The following is a 20,706-nucleotide window of genomic DNA, read 5'->3' on the forward strand; positions in this document are numbered from 1 at the left end:
GTATATGTATATGTATATGTATATGTATATGTATATGTATATGTATATGTATTCTATGTGCTTATGTTGCAGGTTTCTCATTTATATAAATTGGTCAAATGTCAATATAATGTATATCATAGTTCATCAGTGGGAGGGCAGCAGGTAGAGGTGGAGGCCAAGAAAGAGAGAGAGAAAGGATTGGGGCAATGACTACGTATTTGACTAGAACTATTCCAGTATGTAGAAGATCCAATAGCCAAGATTGAAAGCACAGAAGCTTATCGGGAATATCATGCGCGAATATTTGTCGATAATGTTGACATCCTTGATCTTTGGTATTGTCGCCCTAATGGCCGAGGCGCTTTTCTTAATGGCGTGCATCACGCGTGGACGCGCTGAGATTCCTGTGGAAGATAGGAAAACAAGCAATTGCCTTAAAAACCGTTCCACATTTACTTTCTTTTATTTCTATTTTACTTACCCCGTTGACCGCGATGTCGCAACTGACTGCGACCTGTGCCATAGTTGCGGGTAATGCGAAAACTTGGCGGAAACTTGGCCAAATCCATGGTCTCGGTGCCAATGGAGCCGAGGGTCACATTGTAGTTACCTTTGCGCAACGAAGGTATAGGACTCATGCGTACGTCCTGCAGCTCAATAATGTCTTCTGTGGTTGAACACGTTTCGGACTTTTCCAATTTACCTGAGAAAAGTTCATCAAAGAAAAAATATTGGATTAATCAGACAGAGTATAAACATGTTTTTACCTAAATATAAGATAAAACATAACTCGATACAATTCTTCATTTTCAAATACCTACAAATTTGGTACTCCGGATGACGAAAAGTACATTTAAAAATTGTTCTAATTTTTCAAATCTAGTATTATTTTTAAAGCTGCTTTGCAATTGCAAAGAAATAAAAAGAAAAACAAAGTAATCATGGTTCCCCACCCTGATCCTGATACTAATATAATTTTATTTTGTTAACTGCGTTTTTTCGACGTTAAATAAATAAATCTATTGGTCCGACATGATTCACAATCACCAATATATTTTTTTTGAAACCTTACCTATTTTATGTCGATCACAATCTTTCAGCTTTTTGATCTTCTTCTTGGCCCGCTTGCCCCAATATGTATAATTGACTGCAGCATATTCAAGGAGCGCCGCAAAAACGAACACAAAGCACATTACCAAATAGATATCAATTGCTTTCACATAGGAAATACGTGGCAATGAACTGCGAACACCTGTGCTAATCGTAGTCATGGTCAACACTGTTGTAATGCCGAGTGCAACCCGAGCACTTGTCGCCTCGTGATTAATCCAAAACGAGACCCAGGATAGCATCACGATGAGTATGCTGGGCAAATATGTCTGGAACACAAAGTATCCAATGTTGCGTTGCAATTTAAAGGAGAGCGACAGACGCTGATAAACCCCTGTGGCCAGACGCTCCTTCCGATCGTTCGTCTCGTAGCCAATGATCGTAAATTGTGGCAGTTCGGCATCCTCCACCCCGCGTACTGGAGTTGGCTTCCAGTACATGACAACATCGCTGACTGTGTAACCGTCTGTGAATGAAACAAAGAATGCGATAACAAGAATTTATTTTAAATAAATGTCCAGAATAGACTAACATTTGAGGTTATTTGAGTTGTTCTTAGGCTAAGTATGTGAAGGATGCAAGATAAATTAGAATAGATTCCAATAGGTTATTATAATAACTTAAGCAAGGGCGTAGGCAGCTTTGTGCGAAGGGGGTGTCAAATCATGTCTGTCATACACCACAAGTCCCTAGAGATTATTAAAAGAATTGCTTTGGAAAACAACAGTTTGAAAAAGTCGGAGCTCGTTAAATGTCAGAGAATTATTTTTTCGAAATCACTTAAGTCGAGTGTCATAAATAAATTTTCATGTATATTTTATAATTTAAGAAACTCTTTCAATATTATTTCATGTAGTTTTTAAACATTTTAAACATAATTTTATGTTTATTGTTTATAATATTAAATTAAATTCGCAAATGGTATCATAAAAGTAAGTGAAAAATATTATAATATAACAGAATTTGGAAGATAAAGTATAGAAATATATAGACACTTACTTAGCATAAATAAAATATAAAATAATAATGTATTAAAAAAATAAAAATCAAAATAGTTGATAACACTTGTAGAACTTACAGCTTTCGATTTCCACGGTGCAGTTCTGGGAGTCCAGTGGGTAATAGTGCAAATCCATCATGCAGGCGAGTGTTGTGGTAAACCGCATGCCATAGGTAACGGCTCCGTCACCGCCGAGACGTACCAGCTTATTACGCTCAGTGACGTCGTGTAGGAAGCTAAGGGAATCGAAAAATCAGTCCAAAATAAATGGTAACCAAGTATATAATGGCTAGAATTGTGAACCTGTTCTTGTCGTTGGCAAAGAATGTATCTGGCACCCAGATTTTCTCGGCAAAGTCACCTGACAACGTCAGCACATCGTTGACTCCATCATCATCGGCATCGGAATCATAGTACGGTCCATAGATATTAAAAGCCAAGCGCTCATCGCGCCAATACTGATTCAAGTACATTGTTATTGTATAGTCCTAATTTTTCGAAATATCATTAGTATTTTTTATCCAAAATTGCATTTTTAATTGCATGCTCTTACCATATTTACTTCTGAGATCGCATCAAAGCTTGCTATAGTCAAATCCATGCCCACGTGTAACGGCTCGCCACCAAAATTGGGGCGCAACCGAATATCATATCCTTGCAGAATTTTTGAGATCGTCTGCGTAACATTCTCCAGGCGGCCAGCGAGCATTTCTTTTCGCTTGCATCTGTGGAAATTCATGGAAATTTCATTAATTATATACATATAAGTAATATAACAGCAAAAAAAAAATATAAATAAATAATATAAATAAATATAAATAATTTTACAATAAATTTAACCACATGCAGATAAAAAATATTCTACATTTGTTTGTATTTACTGTATTTACGTGTCGATTGATTGGTCGATCGGCATATATACAAATATAAAATTAAATTTGTAATATTATAAAGATTGATGATTGATACTCACCGTACTAATGTTAACTGGGCGCTCAGCAATAAGAACAGGAGACTGTAAAAGACGCCCAGTTGCCTTAAATTAATCATATTGGCAGCGTTGACAGTTCGCTGTTGTTATCCCCCCTCTGTTAATCTCAACTCGTTGGCATTGTCTCTGCTGGCATTTCCAGTTTCATACCGGATGCAGATACTCTTTGCAAAACGGCTTCCGTTTCGACGAGGACACGTATTTTAATGCGCCATTGTCAGTAAAAGCCCGTTAATGATGCAGCACATATTCCTGTTACAACTACAATTATATTTATCTAATATATGTATTTACAAATGAAATTTAAGTTGTACTTAATTATAATATATTTATACAAATTTAGCCTAAGCATATGTATGTACTCATACAACTTTTACAATCTCTTGTATTCACAAAAAACGGAGCTGCGCACATTTAAACCAAATTCCCCCCTTTTGCTTTGATTGCTTTGATTTTCGATGTAATTGACTTATAAATCAGTCAAAATGACAATCTATATGTTCAGTTTCTAAAATGTAGAGCATTTTCTCATTAGGGAATTTCATGTGATAACTGTAATTTGTGAATAAATTAGTATTGATAACAATATTAAAAAAATGTGAGTATATTCACGTCTATTCGATTATGAGTACTCAAACAAACAAGAAATGTGAATTTCCTTATAGCGTCTTTTGAAGACGTCTCATAATCACATGCCAGCTCGTTAATTTGGCCCTCACAACAACAAGGATGATGCCACACACACACACAGACTCACACACACACACACACTGCCTTTGTGTGTTTTGACCCATTTTCGCAATTGCAGCAAATGCAAAAAAGGCAAACTGTGCGACACCCTCACATTAACATATTTATGCGAACAAATTTCTAGGCGTATATATACTTATATGTCCATGTATCAATGTGTGTGAGTATTTGTGTTCGTGTGCATTGGTAAGGTGACATTGTGTTCCCGTTTATTTGCCTTATTTGTAATATCTAATGCCAGCATAATAGCACTAACTTTTGTTATCTTCAATCCTTTATATATACAACACAAACAGCCATAACATTTAAACTTTTTTGTTTAATATTTATGTAAAAATAGTGAAACGTACGAGATAAACAAATAACAGTTTAAAAAAAAAAGTCGGACACTGTAACACGTTTTGAACGTCGAGTGCGTCGAACGAATAACGAATAACGAATAACGAGTAATACGAGATTCGGTTTCTCATTCACTTTTTCCCGCTCGTCCTATATCTAGATATGTATCTGTATCTGTAACTGTATCTGTATCTCATCGCTTCGCATCGCCTGCGTCTCTGCACTGCGTGTGGAGCGGCTACCGTGTCTAGCTAACGAATGATTACTGTTTGTTACCGTTCGTCTTCGTCTTCGTCTTTGGATTCGGACTTGGACTCGAACTCGGACTCGGAATCGGATTCGCGTGCTTTACCGATTCTTGCTCTTATTGATGGTTCGTGGATGGGATGGAAGAAGAAAAGACTCTCGGCTTATGTCGTGCCACAGTCACAGCCTCAGTCTTAGGTTCTTACCTCAGCCTCAGCTTTGTCCTCGTCTAGTTTTGAGTCTGCGCATTTTATCGAAACGCAGCTTCATTCAGAATCACGAGGTGTTAATGCTCATTTAGGGTTGTCGCCGTTTGCTAATGGCATTTCCTCATATATACAACATACACACAGTTAGACGAGTAATTGTTTTGACACAATAAAAAATGCATTTTATTGCAATTTTCTTAGTTAAAAAAAACAGTAAAATTCGCTTGATTCCATCAATACTTAACTGCAAATTTTCACAAAACTGCGCAAATTATTCGCATATTTTTAAAAGTTAATAATAATTAACTGGACGTTGAAAGCCGGATCCATTGAATTTAACTAATGTTCAAAATATTAAACAACTACAATTTGGTTCTCTGTCAAAACCATTACTAGACCAACTGTATGAATGCACACGAACATATGTATCCCACATTCAATATGAGTGCTCTACAATGAAAGTGAAAGCACACAGTTAAGTTATTAAGCTCTTCACGCTTTTTTAATAGTTGATGCATGTTCCAAGCAACAATACATATATATGTTAATTTCTGTAGAGCCTATGATTTAAGTAAAAGTTGGATGTATAAAAGATATATGGGTATTATCAATCTATTTCGCCATCCAATTATATACTTGTACTAGGAATGGGCGTGGATATATCTGCTTGAATTACTGAACAGGAAATTGATTTGCACCAGCTGTGTGCATATGTGGAGAGTGAGAACTAACCAAATCCCCCCTCACCCACCCTCCCGTGTGGTGCATGAATCTCAATGATAAAAGCTATTGATGCTGTCCCCAGGCCTGGCCAAAGCTTTTGGCCTTTAGCACGCCAGCTTTGGCGAATTGCAGCTTTTAGGTGAGAAGAGCTTCGGTTACAGCATCAGCTTTTTACGCAATCTCTTCTTGCCGTCGCTGTCTGTGTGAGTTGAGTGAGTTGAGATGAGATGAGCGCAATGTTGTCTGTGTATTTGTGAGCAACGCTCGTCCATTCAGAAAGACCATTGAGAAAGGCTCTGTGTTCGCTCAACACGACACACTCATACACACACGCACACACACACGAACACATGGTCGGCTCAGCTGCGAATTTGGAGCAGAATGCCGACTGCTCTGCTCCTGCGAATCTCTAGCTGTTTCGCATTTAACGCAGCACGGAGCACGGAAACAGACGTTCCGAACTGAGAGCTGACGCACGTACATCACGCTTCAACATCTAAATACAAGACTTCAGCTTCAGCAAGAGCTTTGACAACAGTGCAAAAAAAGAAAAAAAACACAAATAAAAATCAAAAGCAAAATTTCAAAAATTTAATAAAATAACAGTGCTAAAATCAACAAAATTATACAATATCATACACACACACGCACTTAAATAACAGAGCAAGCAAATTATTTGAAAGTGTCTGACGAAACGGCTTAAATCTGAAATACATAATATGTATGTATCCACATACATTGTGCAGTTTGTAGATGTGAGTGTAGAACGCGCATGCTCTTAATATAAAACTCATACTTATTGCAATGCGTTGGTCTGTGCAAAAAAAAAAACAACAAAAATACCGACAACAACAACAACATCACTTGAGTAAAAATAGAAACAATATAAAAAAAAAAGCAAATAATCAAATAAGTGTTAAGTGGGGCAAAGACAAAGGAGATGAAGATGAAGATGAAATGGGAGATGCCGATGAAGATGCTCGTTGTGGGTGTTTCCCACGCCGAAACAAACACAGACACACACGCACACACACACACAGACAGTCAATGAAATAAATCGGTTAATTTAATAATAATTTATATTCAAGCCAATTTTAATGTTTTGGTTATATTTTTTCTAACCTAATTTAAAAAATATATTCAAATCAATTAGAAAATGCTGGCGCCTTAAAGTATGCCACACGGCAGTTGCAACAGGCCTTTTTTCGAATACGAATACCAATACAAATACAAAAACGAACACTGAGCACACGAATACAATTTCCAAAAATGTCCGTTGAAACAAAAGGAAGAGGGCGAGCTAGAGTGTGAGAGACTGAGTGATATAGATAGAGGGAAAGAGAAAGTAAGTGAGTGGGAGAAACGACGTGAGGGAAAGAGAAAGAGAGAGACAGTTTGAGGTAGGAATATCAAATCTGATGAATTTGTTTTTGCTACGTTCACGTTACACAGTGCCATTGAAATTTTTTAGCAACGTAGATGTTAAACAAGTGCTAAGCATACTTCTATGAGAGACTGTGCACCTACTAAACTAACAAATATAATTGCTATAGACGATTTGAAATATATACATACATACATACATATGTAGTAATACTTAAACTTAAAAAAAAACAAGCATATTAGAAAGTTTAAGATAATTTTTTTTCAATTATAAAAAAAATAAGAAATTCCCATATATACTTACATTTGACTTACATATGTAAATGATTAAACGAATAATTAAGTACCACATGTGTACATATATAAACATACATACACCTACTTAGCATACAAGTTTATGCAAGTGTGTGAATGTGAAATGATGTACAGATTATACAGAAAATAATGAAACAACAATATACATAATTATCGATTAGCAGCTTAAACATGGATGGATCACATCGACATACGCAAACGCACTTCAATAAATCATAATTGAATTAAAAGTGAAAGTGCAAGTAAAAGGAAACGAGCAGCAAATAAAACAGTAAAGAAATAAAATGTGTAACAAGTGACACGACATAAAATAAAAAATAATAAAACAGACAAATGTTTTATGCAATTTGTATTTTCTGCAAAACGCCCAAGAGTAAAAACAACAACGACAACAAGGACGGCAGCAGCAAGTGTAACAACAACTGAAACATTGTGTACATACATACATATATACATATGTATAAACTGGGAATTGGCTTGCCAACGTATACCGATGTACATATGTATGTATATATTTGTACATATGTATGTACATACGGTCTTGTGAATGCGACACCTACGCAACACGAAGCGCATTAAAGTGCGAACTTAGCATCCCACAACAACAGCATCCCAATTCCAGCCAAAAAGCACGTCACACGCACGCGCCATAATACAAATCCAATAAAACAAAAAGAGACAGAAATAGCATCAGCAGCAGCAGCCAAAAAAGACGAAGGAGCAGCAAACACAGGCAGCGTCAGCGTCAGCAGCAAGCAGCAAGCAGCAGCCGCACAGTTACGCAGCGCTCAGTGTTGCGTTCGTGCGTGCCTGGCTGCGTGTGCTTGTGTGTGTGCTTGTGCGTGTGCGAGTGCGTGTGTGTGTGTGTACGCGCGCGGTGGCAATGTATTGGCTAGCCTTGCCGTTTTGCCCTTTGGTGTGCCTGCTATGCTTGTGTAAGTATTATCTCTGTCACGTAGCAAACACACCTACACAATACTCGTGCATATATATGCATACATTAACGTACTTATCAATGGAAATTGGTATTAGCATTAGCATTAGAAATTCTCCAGAGATAAGTACATCAATAAAAATTATCAGACGACACAATGATGACAAAAACAGTACCATCGTCTCATGACCATAATCTTCACAATTTCTACAATAACAAATATCTAAAAGCTTATCATCCACCCCGGTTTTTTATGTATCTAAATTTGAACTTTTTTACTGTAAACGTTTATCGAAACTACTTTAATTAAGCACATTACTGAATAATGGTAAAAACTAATGGACAACATTTTAACAAATTAAAGTCCAATTTAGTTGACATTACGGAAAAGGAGTCTTTTGACAAAACATATCATATTAACCACTTGTGGCATTATGCTAGCTTTAGTTCAACTAAATGCAAACAAATTATTTTATTTTCTCAAGTGATTTATTTTTTCTTAATATTTCTAAGCCAACAAAAATTTTTAATATTTCATCTTAAGAATATGTTTTAATTCATTTTGATAGTCGAAGTATTGAGTAACATAAATTTAATATTTATTTGAACTATATTTAATTATTGTTTTTCAAGCCCGGACTTATTAATGGAAAAAAAATACTGCTTACTTTTAGGCGTTATTTTAATATCTATAAATAAGTACCGCTTTAAAAATGTCCGGTTCGGGTCTGGTTTCGAGGGGTACATAATTTTAAAGGCTAGGTTTATGTTCGGGTAACTAAACCAATTATGTGAGGTTCAGTTTCGGACCGGTTTGCACCTTGATTTTAGCAAAATTAAAGAAATTCTCGAGACTCTTCGAATCTTAAGATTTCATTCAGCTCACCAATAGAAATATTTACCATATGCTTATCATTCATTAATGATTAATCAATATCAATTTGTTTTTCAAAGGCTTGGGATTTGGCGATTTGACTTATGGATATGGCGATCAATATGGGCGCGGCATTAATAACCGTGCTGGAGGTCATGAGAATACACAAGAACGTCCACAAAACTGGTATCAGCAAGCCCAACCACGATCGGTAAATGGTAAAGCACAACTGAATAATGGACATAATGTGCATGGGGATAATTTATCCGATGAGATGCTGCATAAGGATGATGATCACGATTATCTCACCGCTTCCGATTACCCACCACATCAAGGTCATGAGCACGATCACGCATACGATCATGAGCATGATCACGAGGACGATCATGGGCACGATCAAGAACATGATCATGATCATGAGCACGACCACGACCACGAACATGATCACGAGCACATTGACGATAATATGGAGGGTCAAGAGGAGGGTGAAAAATTATATGGTCATGTTTTTACCATGGAACCAATGATACCACTTAAACCGAGCATCGGTGCTGGCGCTGGCGTCGGCACAACAAGCACGGGCGATACTCCAAAGTTCCGTAATGTGGGTCCACAGGGAGGACGTGGCGATATGTATGTTGTTCGCGAATCGGATAGACAGACAAGCACGCGGGGTCGTGATGGTTTTGTCAGCGGTGCCAGCAACAAGCAGAAGGGCTTCCGCCCATTTGCGAACCGCGTTGTAGTCCACGATGATCCCCGGCAGCTGGGCCAGCCGGGTGATGGATACAGCGCACCACCGTCCAGTGGCTGCCACAATAGCTGTGATGAATTGCAGTGGCAGTGCGGCAATTGTCAGTGCATTGAGTCGCATGGTCGTTGCAATCGCGAGGTGCAGTGCACTGATAGCTCCGATGAGCTCGACTGCGACAACATGGATGATATATTGTCCAAGCTGCAAAAGGAGTGCGAACAGAGCGGCCTCCATGTCATGTGTCCCAGGACTTATCGTTGCATTAATAAAGACTGGCTCTGCGATGGCGACGATGACTGCGGTGATTATTCCGATGAGACGCATTGCGGAGCGCGGACCAACTGCACTGAGGATCAATTTGAGTGCCTGAACGGCTTCTGCATTCCACGACAGTGGCTGTGTGATGGGGAAAACGACTGTAAGGATTATTCCGATGAGCTCCACTGCAATCGCACCAGCTGCACTGACGAGCATTTCACCTGCAACGATGGCTACTGCATCTCCTTGGCCTTCCGCTGTGACGGCGAACGCGATTGTGACGATAATTCGGATGAGCACAAATGCCCGGCGGTGATCAACAGCTGTCCCGAAGGTGAATTCAAGTGCCGTGGTGGCCTCGGCGGTGCCGGCGGTCCCAGTGGTCAGTGCATTCTCAATCGCTTCCGTTGCGATGGTGACAACGACTGCGGCGATTGGAGTGATGAGGAGAATTGTCAGCAGAAGCCATCGCAATGCACATCGGGCGAATATAAGTGCGCCGATGGCACATGTATTCCAAAGCGATGGAAATGCGACAAGGAGCAGGACTGCGATGGCGGCGAGGATGAAAACGACTGCGGCAATATGAGTCCAGAGCATCCATTAACCTGCGGACCCGATGAATACACCTGCCACAATGGTCGTTGCATTTTGGTAAGTCAAAACTCATTCACTGTCAAGTCAAGTGCAAGTATTTCAAGAGTCTTATATTAAAAAAAAAATACTTCTTTTCGTATTTAAAATTTCAATCGTTGCTGACTTTAACAGGCTGTCAATAAATTTTAGTGTGGTCCAGTGGCTCAGCTGTTAGAGTAGCCGACTTATCACATAACTAGAACAACTGTTTGCAAAATAACTGGGTTCGAACCCTGCAATGTTAAAAAAAAATCTGTAACTTATCTGCTCTGTTATTTCTTGAAATTGCAGTGAAAATGGTTGCTCATAATGCTCATAATATTAATAAAACGTATAAAAAAAAAATAATTTTTAATTTTAAATTGGGAATACCTTAAAATGCATTTGAAACTGTATGTAAAGTATACTTTTATTATTTTTAAATTACAGCGAACCTGGCTGTGCGATGGCTATCCGGACTGTTCGTCGGCGGAGGACGAGGTCGATTGTCTCCTGCAGTGTGACGCCGGCCAATTTCTCTGTCCAGCTAAGAAAAACATCACGAATCTTAAGTAGGAATCTAACTATGCGATTAATCATGAATTTAGTACATACTATTTGATTCATTTGATTGCTCTTTAAGAATCTGTGTGCATCAGAAGCATGTCTGCGATGGCCAAAACGACTGTCCACTCGGCGAGGACGAGGTCAACTGCCCAGTTGAACAGAAGTGTCCGGAGCCACGGCAATGTGAGCAACTCTGCATCAAAACAGCACGTGGAAAAGATGAATGCGCCTGTCGATTGGGTTATCTAATGAATGAGAACAAGCGCAAGTAAGTTGCAAATGAAAGTTTAGAAATACATTATCAAATGTATACAAACACAATATCATTTTAAAAATGGTACGACTCCTTTCTTTATACTGTGAGCCCATTAAAAATTAGCAAAAAAAAGTGTGTAATGCAAAAGGAGGCGGTAAAGACCCAATAAAGTATATAAATTCTTGATCATTATCAGCAGCCGAGTCGATTTAGCCATTTCTGACCGTCTGTATAAATGCGTCGATCTGAAAGACTATAATCTCAACCAATCATATGTTTACGTACATTCTGACCAAATTTGGTTCAAATCAGAACACTATATTATTAACTGCCATAAAAACGATCAGTCGATAATTAAGGTATATTATCAAAATGTTTATTGTTTCTGAAGATATCGCAATCAAACTCACATAGGGTATCCTAGTGTCGAGTGTGCTCGACTGGAACATATTCCGCTTGATATTTTTCTGTTGATACCAGGGACTGCAAATAGTAGTTGTGAATTTAAAAAAATTGAATACAAAAAAATTTGTATAATAAAGTTTAAAAATAACTATTAATTATATTTTTATTATAAAAATTAAAAATAATTATTATTTTCAATTTTTATTATAAAAATCAAAAAAAAAAAATTATTTGTCAATTTATTTTTTAAAATATGAAGAATATAAATTGAGTGTTAATATCAATACCTTAAATATTCTTAATATACGTCCTTTAAGGTAGTGTAATGTATCATATGAAAAGTATTGAGCCACACATCAAAAATATTTTTAGATTTTCGAAATACACCACTTGGTTCAAAGGATATTTACATTAAATTTTTATTCAATTTTTATCTTTCAATTTTTATTTTTATAATAGAAATTGAGAAATAATATTTAGTTTTGATTTTAATAATAAAATTTGAAATTAACAATTATTTTTAATTTTCATAGTAAAAATTGAAATTAATAATTATTTTGAATTTTTATAATAAATATTTTTTCTTTATAATTTTTAAAATTATAACTATTACGGTCCCTGGTTGATACTATCATATTGGGTTGTATCGACAAATCTGTTATCATGTCTGCTAAATTCTTTATTCTAATTCTTGTTTAGCTGCACAGACATCGACGAATGTCAATATTTGACGAGTCCAGTCTGCTCACAGAAGTGTCACAATACACTGGGATCCTTTGTCTGTTCGTGCGAGATGGGCTACATACTACGGCCGGATCTGAGGACATGCAAGGCTCTTGGAGGAGCGATGACTCTGCTGGTGGCAAATCGCTGGGACATTCGACGAGTGACCCTCAGCAATAATCGTTACATGGCTGTTGTGAAAGGATTACACAATGCGATTGCTCTGGACTTTCATTATCGTAAGGGAATGATGTTCTGGTCGGATGTGTCCACTGATGTCATCAAGATGGTATATGTGAATGGAACCCGGGTGCGGGATGTCATCAAGTGGGGATTGGAGTCGCCAGGTGGCATTGCTGTCGATTGGGTGCATGATCTTCTCTTTTGGACCGATTCGGGTACGAGACGAGTGGAGGTATCCAATTTCCAGGGCAATCTACGTACTGTGATTGCCGCCAGTGATTTGGACAAACCACGTGCCATCGTCATACATCCTGGCGAAGCTCTGGCCTTCTGGAGTGACTGGGGACCGAATCCGAAAATCGAACGTGCTCACATGGATGGATCACAGCGTCAGGTCATCATATCCAAGGGCGTCACCTGGCCAAATGGTCTAGCCATTGATTATCCGAATAGTAAGATCTATTGGGCAGACGCCAAGCAACATGCCATCGAGTGCTCCAACTTGGATGGCAGTGATCGGATCAAGGTGCTCAGCACACATCTTCCCCATCCATTTGCCTTGACCATCTTTGAGGATACAATGTACTGGACTGACTGGAACACCAAGACGGTCTCCGCTGCCAATAAGATAACGGGCAAAGGCTTCCGATCTGTGCACGAGAACTTCCACTTTCCCATGGACATCCATGCTTATCATCCGGCTCGTCAGCCGGACTATCAGGATCGCTGCCAGAAGGACAGACGTGGACTACGTGGCGGCTGTTCCCACATGTGTTTGCCCAATAAGACATCGCGTCGCTGTCAATGTCCAATTGGACTATCACTCAAGGATGATGGGAAAACGTGCAAGAGTGCGCCGGATAAACTGGTGCTCGTGGCACGTCGCAAGGACATTCGTCTGCGGCAGCTGAACAGCAAGCCCTCGGGACCGAATGAGGTTGATATGATTGTGCCGCTGGACAATCTAAAGCATGCTGTCGCCCTCGATTGGTGCAGTGAGACGGACTTCATCTACTGGACGGATGTGGAGCGTAGCTCCATAAGCAAGGCACATCTCAATGGTAGCTATCAACAGCGTGTGGTCCACTCGAATTTAGAGTCACCAGTTGGCCTGGCACTGGACTGGATAACCGATAAACTCTATTGGACCGATCCATCCACCAATCGCATTGAGGTGGCCACCACAAATGGAAAGATGCGCACATTGCTCGTCTGGGAGAAGCTGGACAAGCCGCGAGATATTGTCGTCAATCCAATAGGTAAATCATCTACAGAACTTAAGATCTACAGAAACACAATAACGGTACTAAACTTACACGTAGAATGGCCTCGAAATAAGTTTTAGCAATTTTTAAAAATCCAATCTAAATTCGGAGTAAGGGCATGAAAAAAGTTGAATGAAGGACAAATTATCTTTATATAAGTGAGAATACTCCATGTTTTCTACAAGAATTTCCAGAACAGTTAGTTTTATCATTTATTAGGAGGCTTGCAAATTTTTAAGCTTGAAAATACATTTTTTTTTGCATTTTTTTTTCAATTTTTTACCTCTTTTCTTTATATTGCCTTTTTCAAATCCATTATTTTTAAGGGTCTAATTCTGGCAACAGTATTTTCAACCAATTAGAGTAAAATTTCTATATATAAGTTCGTTATCTTGATTCGAAAGGGATTTTCACAACGTATACTCACAAAATGAGTTCGTAAAATCTAAGAAAATGATTTCTAAAATCTTAAATAAAGGAATTCAGTTTGTGACGTCAACCAACCATCTTGTTGGTTTATTTTTCAAGTTCACTTGCCTATAATTCTCAGTTCGATGGACACTGAGAAATTGAGACTGCATTTATCATGATAATTTCTGTAGTTAAGTTAATAATTCTTACAAAGTACGAAATATTTTCTTGATTTTTTGTCTCTGTATACCTTCAGTTTTGAGTTTTACTTAAGTTAATTTTGTTATGTTTTCAGCTATGAATTACAATTGCCTATATAGTAATATAATTATATTGTCAAATTGTGCATTCTTATTTTATAGTTATATTTCTAAATATTTTGAATTTTTGTCGACTGTTTTAAGTGGACGTAAAATAAATAAATAAATAAATATGTATTCTTATGTTCAGATGGTCTCATGTTCTGGTCGGATTGGGGGGAGGAGGCCATGATTGAACGTGCCAATATGGATGGCACCAGTCGCGTTATTATCGCCTCCAAGAAACTCATCTGGCCCAATGGTCTGGCCATCGATTATGATCAGAACAAGTTATATTTTGTCGATGGCGGCACCAAGACTCTGGAGAACATGAACTTTGATGGCAGCAATCGCAAAACCATAATCAGTAAGTGAATGAATCTCAAATTGAAATTGAAACTAATCAACTGTTGTATTTTTACACAGATGGACTTGGTCATCCATTTGGGCTGGATGTGAGCGGCGGACGAGTGTACTGGACAGATTGGGATACCAAGTCGGCCATGAGCGCCGATAAGTTGACGGGTAAAAGTGTGAGCACCGTTATTGCCAACAGTAGCGACCTTATGGACATTCGTGTATTTCATCGAACGCGCAGGCGCGTTTACAATGCATGTGACAAGCAGAATGGAGGTTGCTCCCATCTGTGTCTTCTGAATCCCACTAGTTACACTTGTGCTTGTGCCGTGGGCGTCCAGTTGAAGGAGGATCGACGCACGTGCTCCGAGGGGCCAACCAAGTATATTCTCTTTGCCCATCGCATTGATATTCGTCAAATATCATTGGACTTTGATCATCTGATCGATGTGGTGCTACCATTGCCGCCAATCTCGAATGCTGTTGCCCTGGACGTGGATCAGAAGACGGGCTACATTTTCTGGTCGGACACCATTGAGAATGTCATCATGAGCTCCAGTCCCGATGGTCTTCATGTTCACAAAGTGATTGGCGAAAGTCTCGAGAATCCAGACGGTCTGGTTGTCGACTCCATTGGCAGGACAATCTATTGGGCTGACGCGGGCAGACACACAATAGAAGTGGCCACCCTCGATGGCAACCATCGTCATGTGATTGCCTATAAGGATTTGGAGTCACCACGTGGCTTGGCCCTCGACTATGAGGCGGGTTTGCTATTCTGGACCGACTGGGGACATTATCGCAAGATCGAGCGTTCCCATCTCGATGGCAATGAACGTTCCCGCATTGTCACCGCCAATCTTGGCTGGCCAAATGGTCTGTCCTTGGATTTGAAGAGTAAACGAATCTACTGGGTGGATGCCCGACTAAAGACAATTGATTCCTGCGATTATACGGGCAACCAGCGGAAACTGATCATGTCCTCATTGCATCATCCTTATGCATTGGCTCTCACCGAAGACTATATCTATTGGACGGACTGGAAGTCGAAGGCTCTGCACATGGCGGATCGACGGAACACGAGTGCCAAGCGCGATGTCATGACTAATATTGATGGATTGATGGACATCAAGGTGATTGTCAAGCATCAGCAGATGGCGGAGAATGTGTGTGGCAACAATAACGGTGGCTGCTCCCATCTCTGTCTGCGCAATCCCGCTGGTTACTCCTGCCAGTGTCCCACTGGACTGAAGCTGCGTGATAACAGCACAACACATTGTCAGAATCTACCAGATGTAAGTTCTTCTTCTTCATCTTCTTCTTCTTCTTCATAAAACTACTGAGTTCCTTATCTTGACATCAACTTGAATTTCTCTCTAGGATTACCTGCTAATTGCCTTGCGCTCCGGAATCGGAATGATCTCATTGAATAGCGGTGATTATATGGACGTGGTCCTGCCTATCAGTGGAGTACACGGCGCTGTGGTACTCGACTATCATTATCGCAAGAATTGGCTATTCTTTGCCGACGTCAATCTCGATGTGATTCGTCGTGTCAATCTTCTAAACTTGACCGAGAGCAAGGTCATTGTCAGCACCGAACTCTTTACACCGAATGGCATTGCCGTTGACTGGATTGCCGAGAATCTCTATTGGTCAGACACAGATCGCAAACTAATTGAAGTCGCTCGCCTTGATGGCACCTGCCGCAAGAAGCTAATCACTGAGGATTTGGGCGATCCTCGCTCCCTCATTGTGCATCCAGCCAAAGCGTACGTACATACATATTTATTAAGAACATACACTCAAAAAAATAACAAGATTTCCATACTTAAACAGACCATTTTCAAGTACAAACGATCTCAAAAGCTGTCTAAGTTCGGAATTTCTAAAGTTGAGACCAAAAATCCTTTTTCAAGTTCGGCTTTCGCAAAAACGGAAATCTTAAAATGAGATTTTTCGGGGATACTTTAAGTACGTTTTGGGTTTAATTCAAGTCTGTAAAAATTATAAACATACTCATTCAAGTACACAAAAATCTTGAACTAAATCCATAAAGTACTTGTTTCTTGTCATAATTAATTAATTTTAATCTTAAAACATACACAAGTATGTGTACTAAATTAACCAAAATAACAAAATTTAATACCATTTAATAATGGTGTTTTTTGTTGGTTAACGACCTTTTGGAATAGGTGCTGATTTTACCAGCATTTCAAGTTTAACGTCATCTTTGCGTCGCTAGAATCAGTTGGGGATTCTAAGGTAGTTCCTTTCATCTTGAAAAAAAACTATTTTAAATACAAAAAAAACTTAAAAGAGTTAAGTACAAATAACTCAGTTGTTTCTAGAGGTATCTTAACGAGACTCACGGATTTTATATTGGCCATGGTCTTATATATTTTAACTAAGTTTGGTTAAAATAAGACTAATATTTCGGAAAGCTGCCATAGGAATGGGCAGTCAGAATTCTAAATTTAAGATGGATTCATACCTTATTTAAGATTTTTAGGACACAGACATCTTAAGATTTTAAGAAAAAATCGGTATAAATTCAAGTATGTTCGTACCTTATTTTGGGATGACATATATTTCTGAGTGTATAGTTTTAAGATTAAATACCCTTGCAGATCTCTGTAGATTTTGAAATAGAAGTCTTAAATGTACAAAATATTTTATTTGATCTAGTTTATCTGGAAAAATAAAAAGTATTTTGTTCCTATGGCAGCTACTATATGACATAATATATCGATTTTAGCAACATGATAACATTTTTTAAACAAATCTCATATTTCCATCGGTTTTTCTGTGTCCTTATAGGGTTAAGCATTATTGTATCAAACAAAACAAAGTAATCCCAGATTTTCTTTAACAAAGTACAAAATACTTGATTCAAGCACGATTTTTCTCTGCAATATTTTGATTTTTTTTTTTTTTTTTTAATTAAGATGAAATATTTTGGGCTTCTTTAGCGATTTAAATTTTTAGTCGTTGCAAATTTATCCGCATATTATCTGAATTCATCAATAATATACTGCCTGTGAAGTGAATACTAAAATTATAATACCCCAATCATTAAAATAATAAAACCTCTAAAATTCCGTTCAAATCTCAATTTTGTTTCTGCAGGTATCTCTTTTGGTCGGATTGGAATTCGCCAGCGAAGATCGAACGCAGTTCTCTAGATGGTTCAAATCGCACAGCAATTGTCACCTCGGGTGTGGGTTTTCCAACGGGTCTCACAATTGATTTCACGTAAGTGAGGAATTTGGAAAAATAAAGTCAAGCTATATTTGAGAGATATTAAATGCTTGACGTGGTTTTACAGCAATCGGCGACTGCTTTGGGCCGACGCATTAGAGGACAATATTGGCCAGGTTGATTTTAATGGGAAACGTCGTCAGACTATCGTTCCATATGCACCACATCCGTTTGGTTTGACCATGGTAAGTACATTCTCGTGTCCATGTCCTTGACAATTTTACTAATTTGAAATATATTTCAGTTTGAGAGCAACATTTATTGGACAGATTGGTACAACAAGTCCGTGTACCGCTCACAGGTTGTGCCTCGCATGGGATACGGTTATCCTTTCGAGGTGAGAGATGCACTCAGTGGGGCACTGGACATACGTGCCGTGTCGTTGCAACGTCAAGCAAAGAGCTGGAATCAATGTGCCCAGGATAATGGCGGATGTTCACATCTGTGCTTCTATCGTGGCATTGATTATGTGTGCGCTTGCCCAGATCGGCTGGAGAGCGATCGACGGGAATGCTCGACGACTCCCAAGGAGCTGGTACAGGCGCGACTCGAGAGCGATCAACAGCCAGATTATTCAGATGAGCTGACTGAAGACCCAACATCGATCGACAACCAGGATAACAATAATGGCCAGTTCGATGACGATCTCAAGAGCAAAGAGGACAACGAGCGTGAATTCTTTGTACTGATTGCGCTCGGTGTTGTCATTGTTATGGTCGTCATCATAATGCTGGTGATGTTCAGTAAGGCCCAATAGTTCATCCACATTGAGTACGTTCATTATTCTGTTGATCTTCCATTTAATTTGCAGTGCTCGCATTAAATACAAATCGCAAAAAATCGAAGCGCAACACACGCGGCTCCAGTCGCTCCGTATTGACATTCTCCAATCCCAATTACAATGTGGACGGTACACCAATGGAGCCCAAAACGAATATCTGGAAACGTTTTAAATATGACAAATCGCACGTAGGTTATTACAATATCTATCATCTACATCGATTCCCCATAAGAATTTTTGACAAAAATTATGAAAACCAAACTAGGAAAGCGTAATTAGGTAATGAAAATTAGGAAGAAAGCATTGGGGTTACAAAATTAGAAACAACTGCAATTCTTTATCCTACAACTACTTGATTTTTTGATAAAGTCCCAAGAATTCTTTAAAAAGAGATTCAACAAAAAGCGATAAAAGAACTTTTCTTGTGAGTTTTTACAAAAGTGTTCTCATCGAAAACAAAAAAAATGTGTTCAATGGATTTATCTATTAAATTTTTTTCTGTTTTTGTGGTGAGCCGACTACTTCGAAACTATGTTATAACAATTATTTGTATTTTGTTAAAAAAGGTTTCGCACATTGAAATTAACAGGGATATAAAGATTGCATAGAAAATTTAAAAGGAGTCAGAAAAATCCAAGTTTTTTTTTTCTGAACTTGATTTTTCATAAATTTGGTACGCTGAATATTTTTTTTTTGTTTTAAATTTCGTAACTTGGGTTCTCTACAATTTGTTCTTAGTTTTTTCACCATATTTTTGTAATCGTTACTAAAATAGTAGGAATTTAAATGAGGTACCCTTTTATATACCATATGACACATCATATATGTATGTATGTATACTTACTGTTATTATCATTAATTTTTTCGTAGGAGCGCGCTGGAGTTTACGAAGAGCGCAGCTTGACCACTGAGACGGCTTCGTCCAGTTTATTCGTGCCAACTCCGTCTCCGATGGCATCACCATCGACAAAGACTATGCAACTGACAACGCTCTCGACTATCACATAAACACAAAATGACGTCACAGAAGTCACAAGTACATAAAGATAAAAAAAAAACAGAAAAAAAAGAGAAAAAAACCCACATTAGAAAACATTCCGTAAAACATATAAATTAATACAAATTTTGCTACGATGAGAATGAGAATGGAATGATAATGTTAAATGAGAATGATATGAAATTAGAGATGAGTTTAATGATAATGATAATTGATAATTGATAATTGATAATTGATAATTGATAATGATACTGATACTCATAATGATAATGATACTGATATTGATAACGCTACTGATTATGATAATGATAATGATGTTGTATGTATAAGGGGCACTGCAGCGATTTAATTTGTTCCAGGTTTGTAAGCTGGACTTATCAAATGCTTCAGTTGATTCTTGGGTTAGGTGTTACGCCCTGGGAAAAGCATATATTTATTTATATATATATAGTATGTATACTAATGCATATGTATATGTATATAAACATATATATATAAATAAATATAAATTATCTGCCTAACTGGCTGTGTAATTTTATTGAAGCTAAGTAAAGACTTAGGCCTGTTAATGACGTGGATTTATAGGTATTAATGATTAAATTATTATTTATACTTTGACAGCCAGTTATTTATGCCGTGATCATACTTGCCAATAATATAAAAAAAAAATCGCCAATACCCAGTTTAATGATATTGTATGTATGGTACAGAAGTTCCT

General features: G+C 38.1%; 2 protein-coding genes and 1 long non-coding RNA gene across 5 annotated transcripts; 2 read left to right on the forward strand and 1 right to left on the reverse strand.

The window, feature by feature from the left end:
• Positions 1 to 179: 179 nt before the first annotated feature.
• LOC117790904 (gamma-aminobutyric acid receptor subunit beta-like) lies at positions 180 to 4,212 on the reverse strand. Its single transcript, XM_034630518.1, has 8 exons — positions 4,184 to 4,212; positions 3,066 to 3,335; positions 2,646 to 2,817; positions 2,396 to 2,580; positions 2,171 to 2,328; positions 1,055 to 1,558; positions 464 to 685; positions 180 to 386 (listed from the first exon to the last, which is right to left on the reverse strand). The coding sequence occupies exons 2-8, from the start codon at positions 3,140 to 3,142 to the stop codon at positions 211 to 213; spliced, it is 1,494 nt and encodes a 497-aa protein (XP_034486409.1). The 5' UTR covers positions 3,143 to 3,335; positions 4,184 to 4,212; the 3' UTR covers positions 180 to 210.
• A 1,782-nt stretch (positions 4,213 to 5,994) lies between these two features.
• Positions 5,995 to 7,321, forward strand: LOC117792409. Of its 3 annotated transcripts, none has more exons than XR_004618173.1 (2): positions 5,995 to 6,105; positions 7,210 to 7,321. It is a non-coding gene; the product is annotated as an uncharacterized LOC117792409 (long non-coding RNA). The 3 variants fall into 3 exon arrangements; XR_004618171.1 differs by having other exon boundaries at positions 5,995 to 6,071; XR_004618172.1 differs by having other exon boundaries at positions 5,995 to 6,071; positions 7,213 to 7,321.
• A 557-nt stretch (positions 7,322 to 7,878) lies between these two features.
• LOC117793684 (low-density lipoprotein receptor-related protein 4) lies at positions 7,879 to 20,060 on the forward strand. Its single transcript, XM_034634067.1, has 14 exons — positions 7,879 to 7,983; positions 8,937 to 9,693; positions 9,766 to 10,522; positions 10,934 to 11,055; positions 11,127 to 11,318; positions 12,411 to 13,876; positions 14,744 to 14,959; positions 15,019 to 16,244; positions 16,330 to 16,721; positions 18,079 to 18,204; positions 18,278 to 18,395; positions 18,455 to 18,953; positions 19,022 to 19,179; positions 19,862 to 20,060. The coding sequence occupies exons 1-14, from the start codon at positions 7,932 to 7,934 to the stop codon at positions 19,997 to 19,999; spliced, it is 6,219 nt and encodes a 2,072-aa protein (XP_034489958.1). The 5' UTR covers positions 7,879 to 7,931; the 3' UTR covers positions 20,000 to 20,060.
• Positions 20,061 to 20,706: the final 646 nt, after the last annotated feature.

Source organism: Drosophila innubila, chromosome X (assembly GCF_004354385.1).
Source record: "Drosophila innubila isolate TH190305 chromosome X, UK_Dinn_1.0, whole genome shotgun sequence".
In the NCBI taxonomy this organism is placed as follows: domain Eukaryota; kingdom Metazoa; phylum Arthropoda; class Insecta; order Diptera; family Drosophilidae; genus Drosophila; species Drosophila innubila.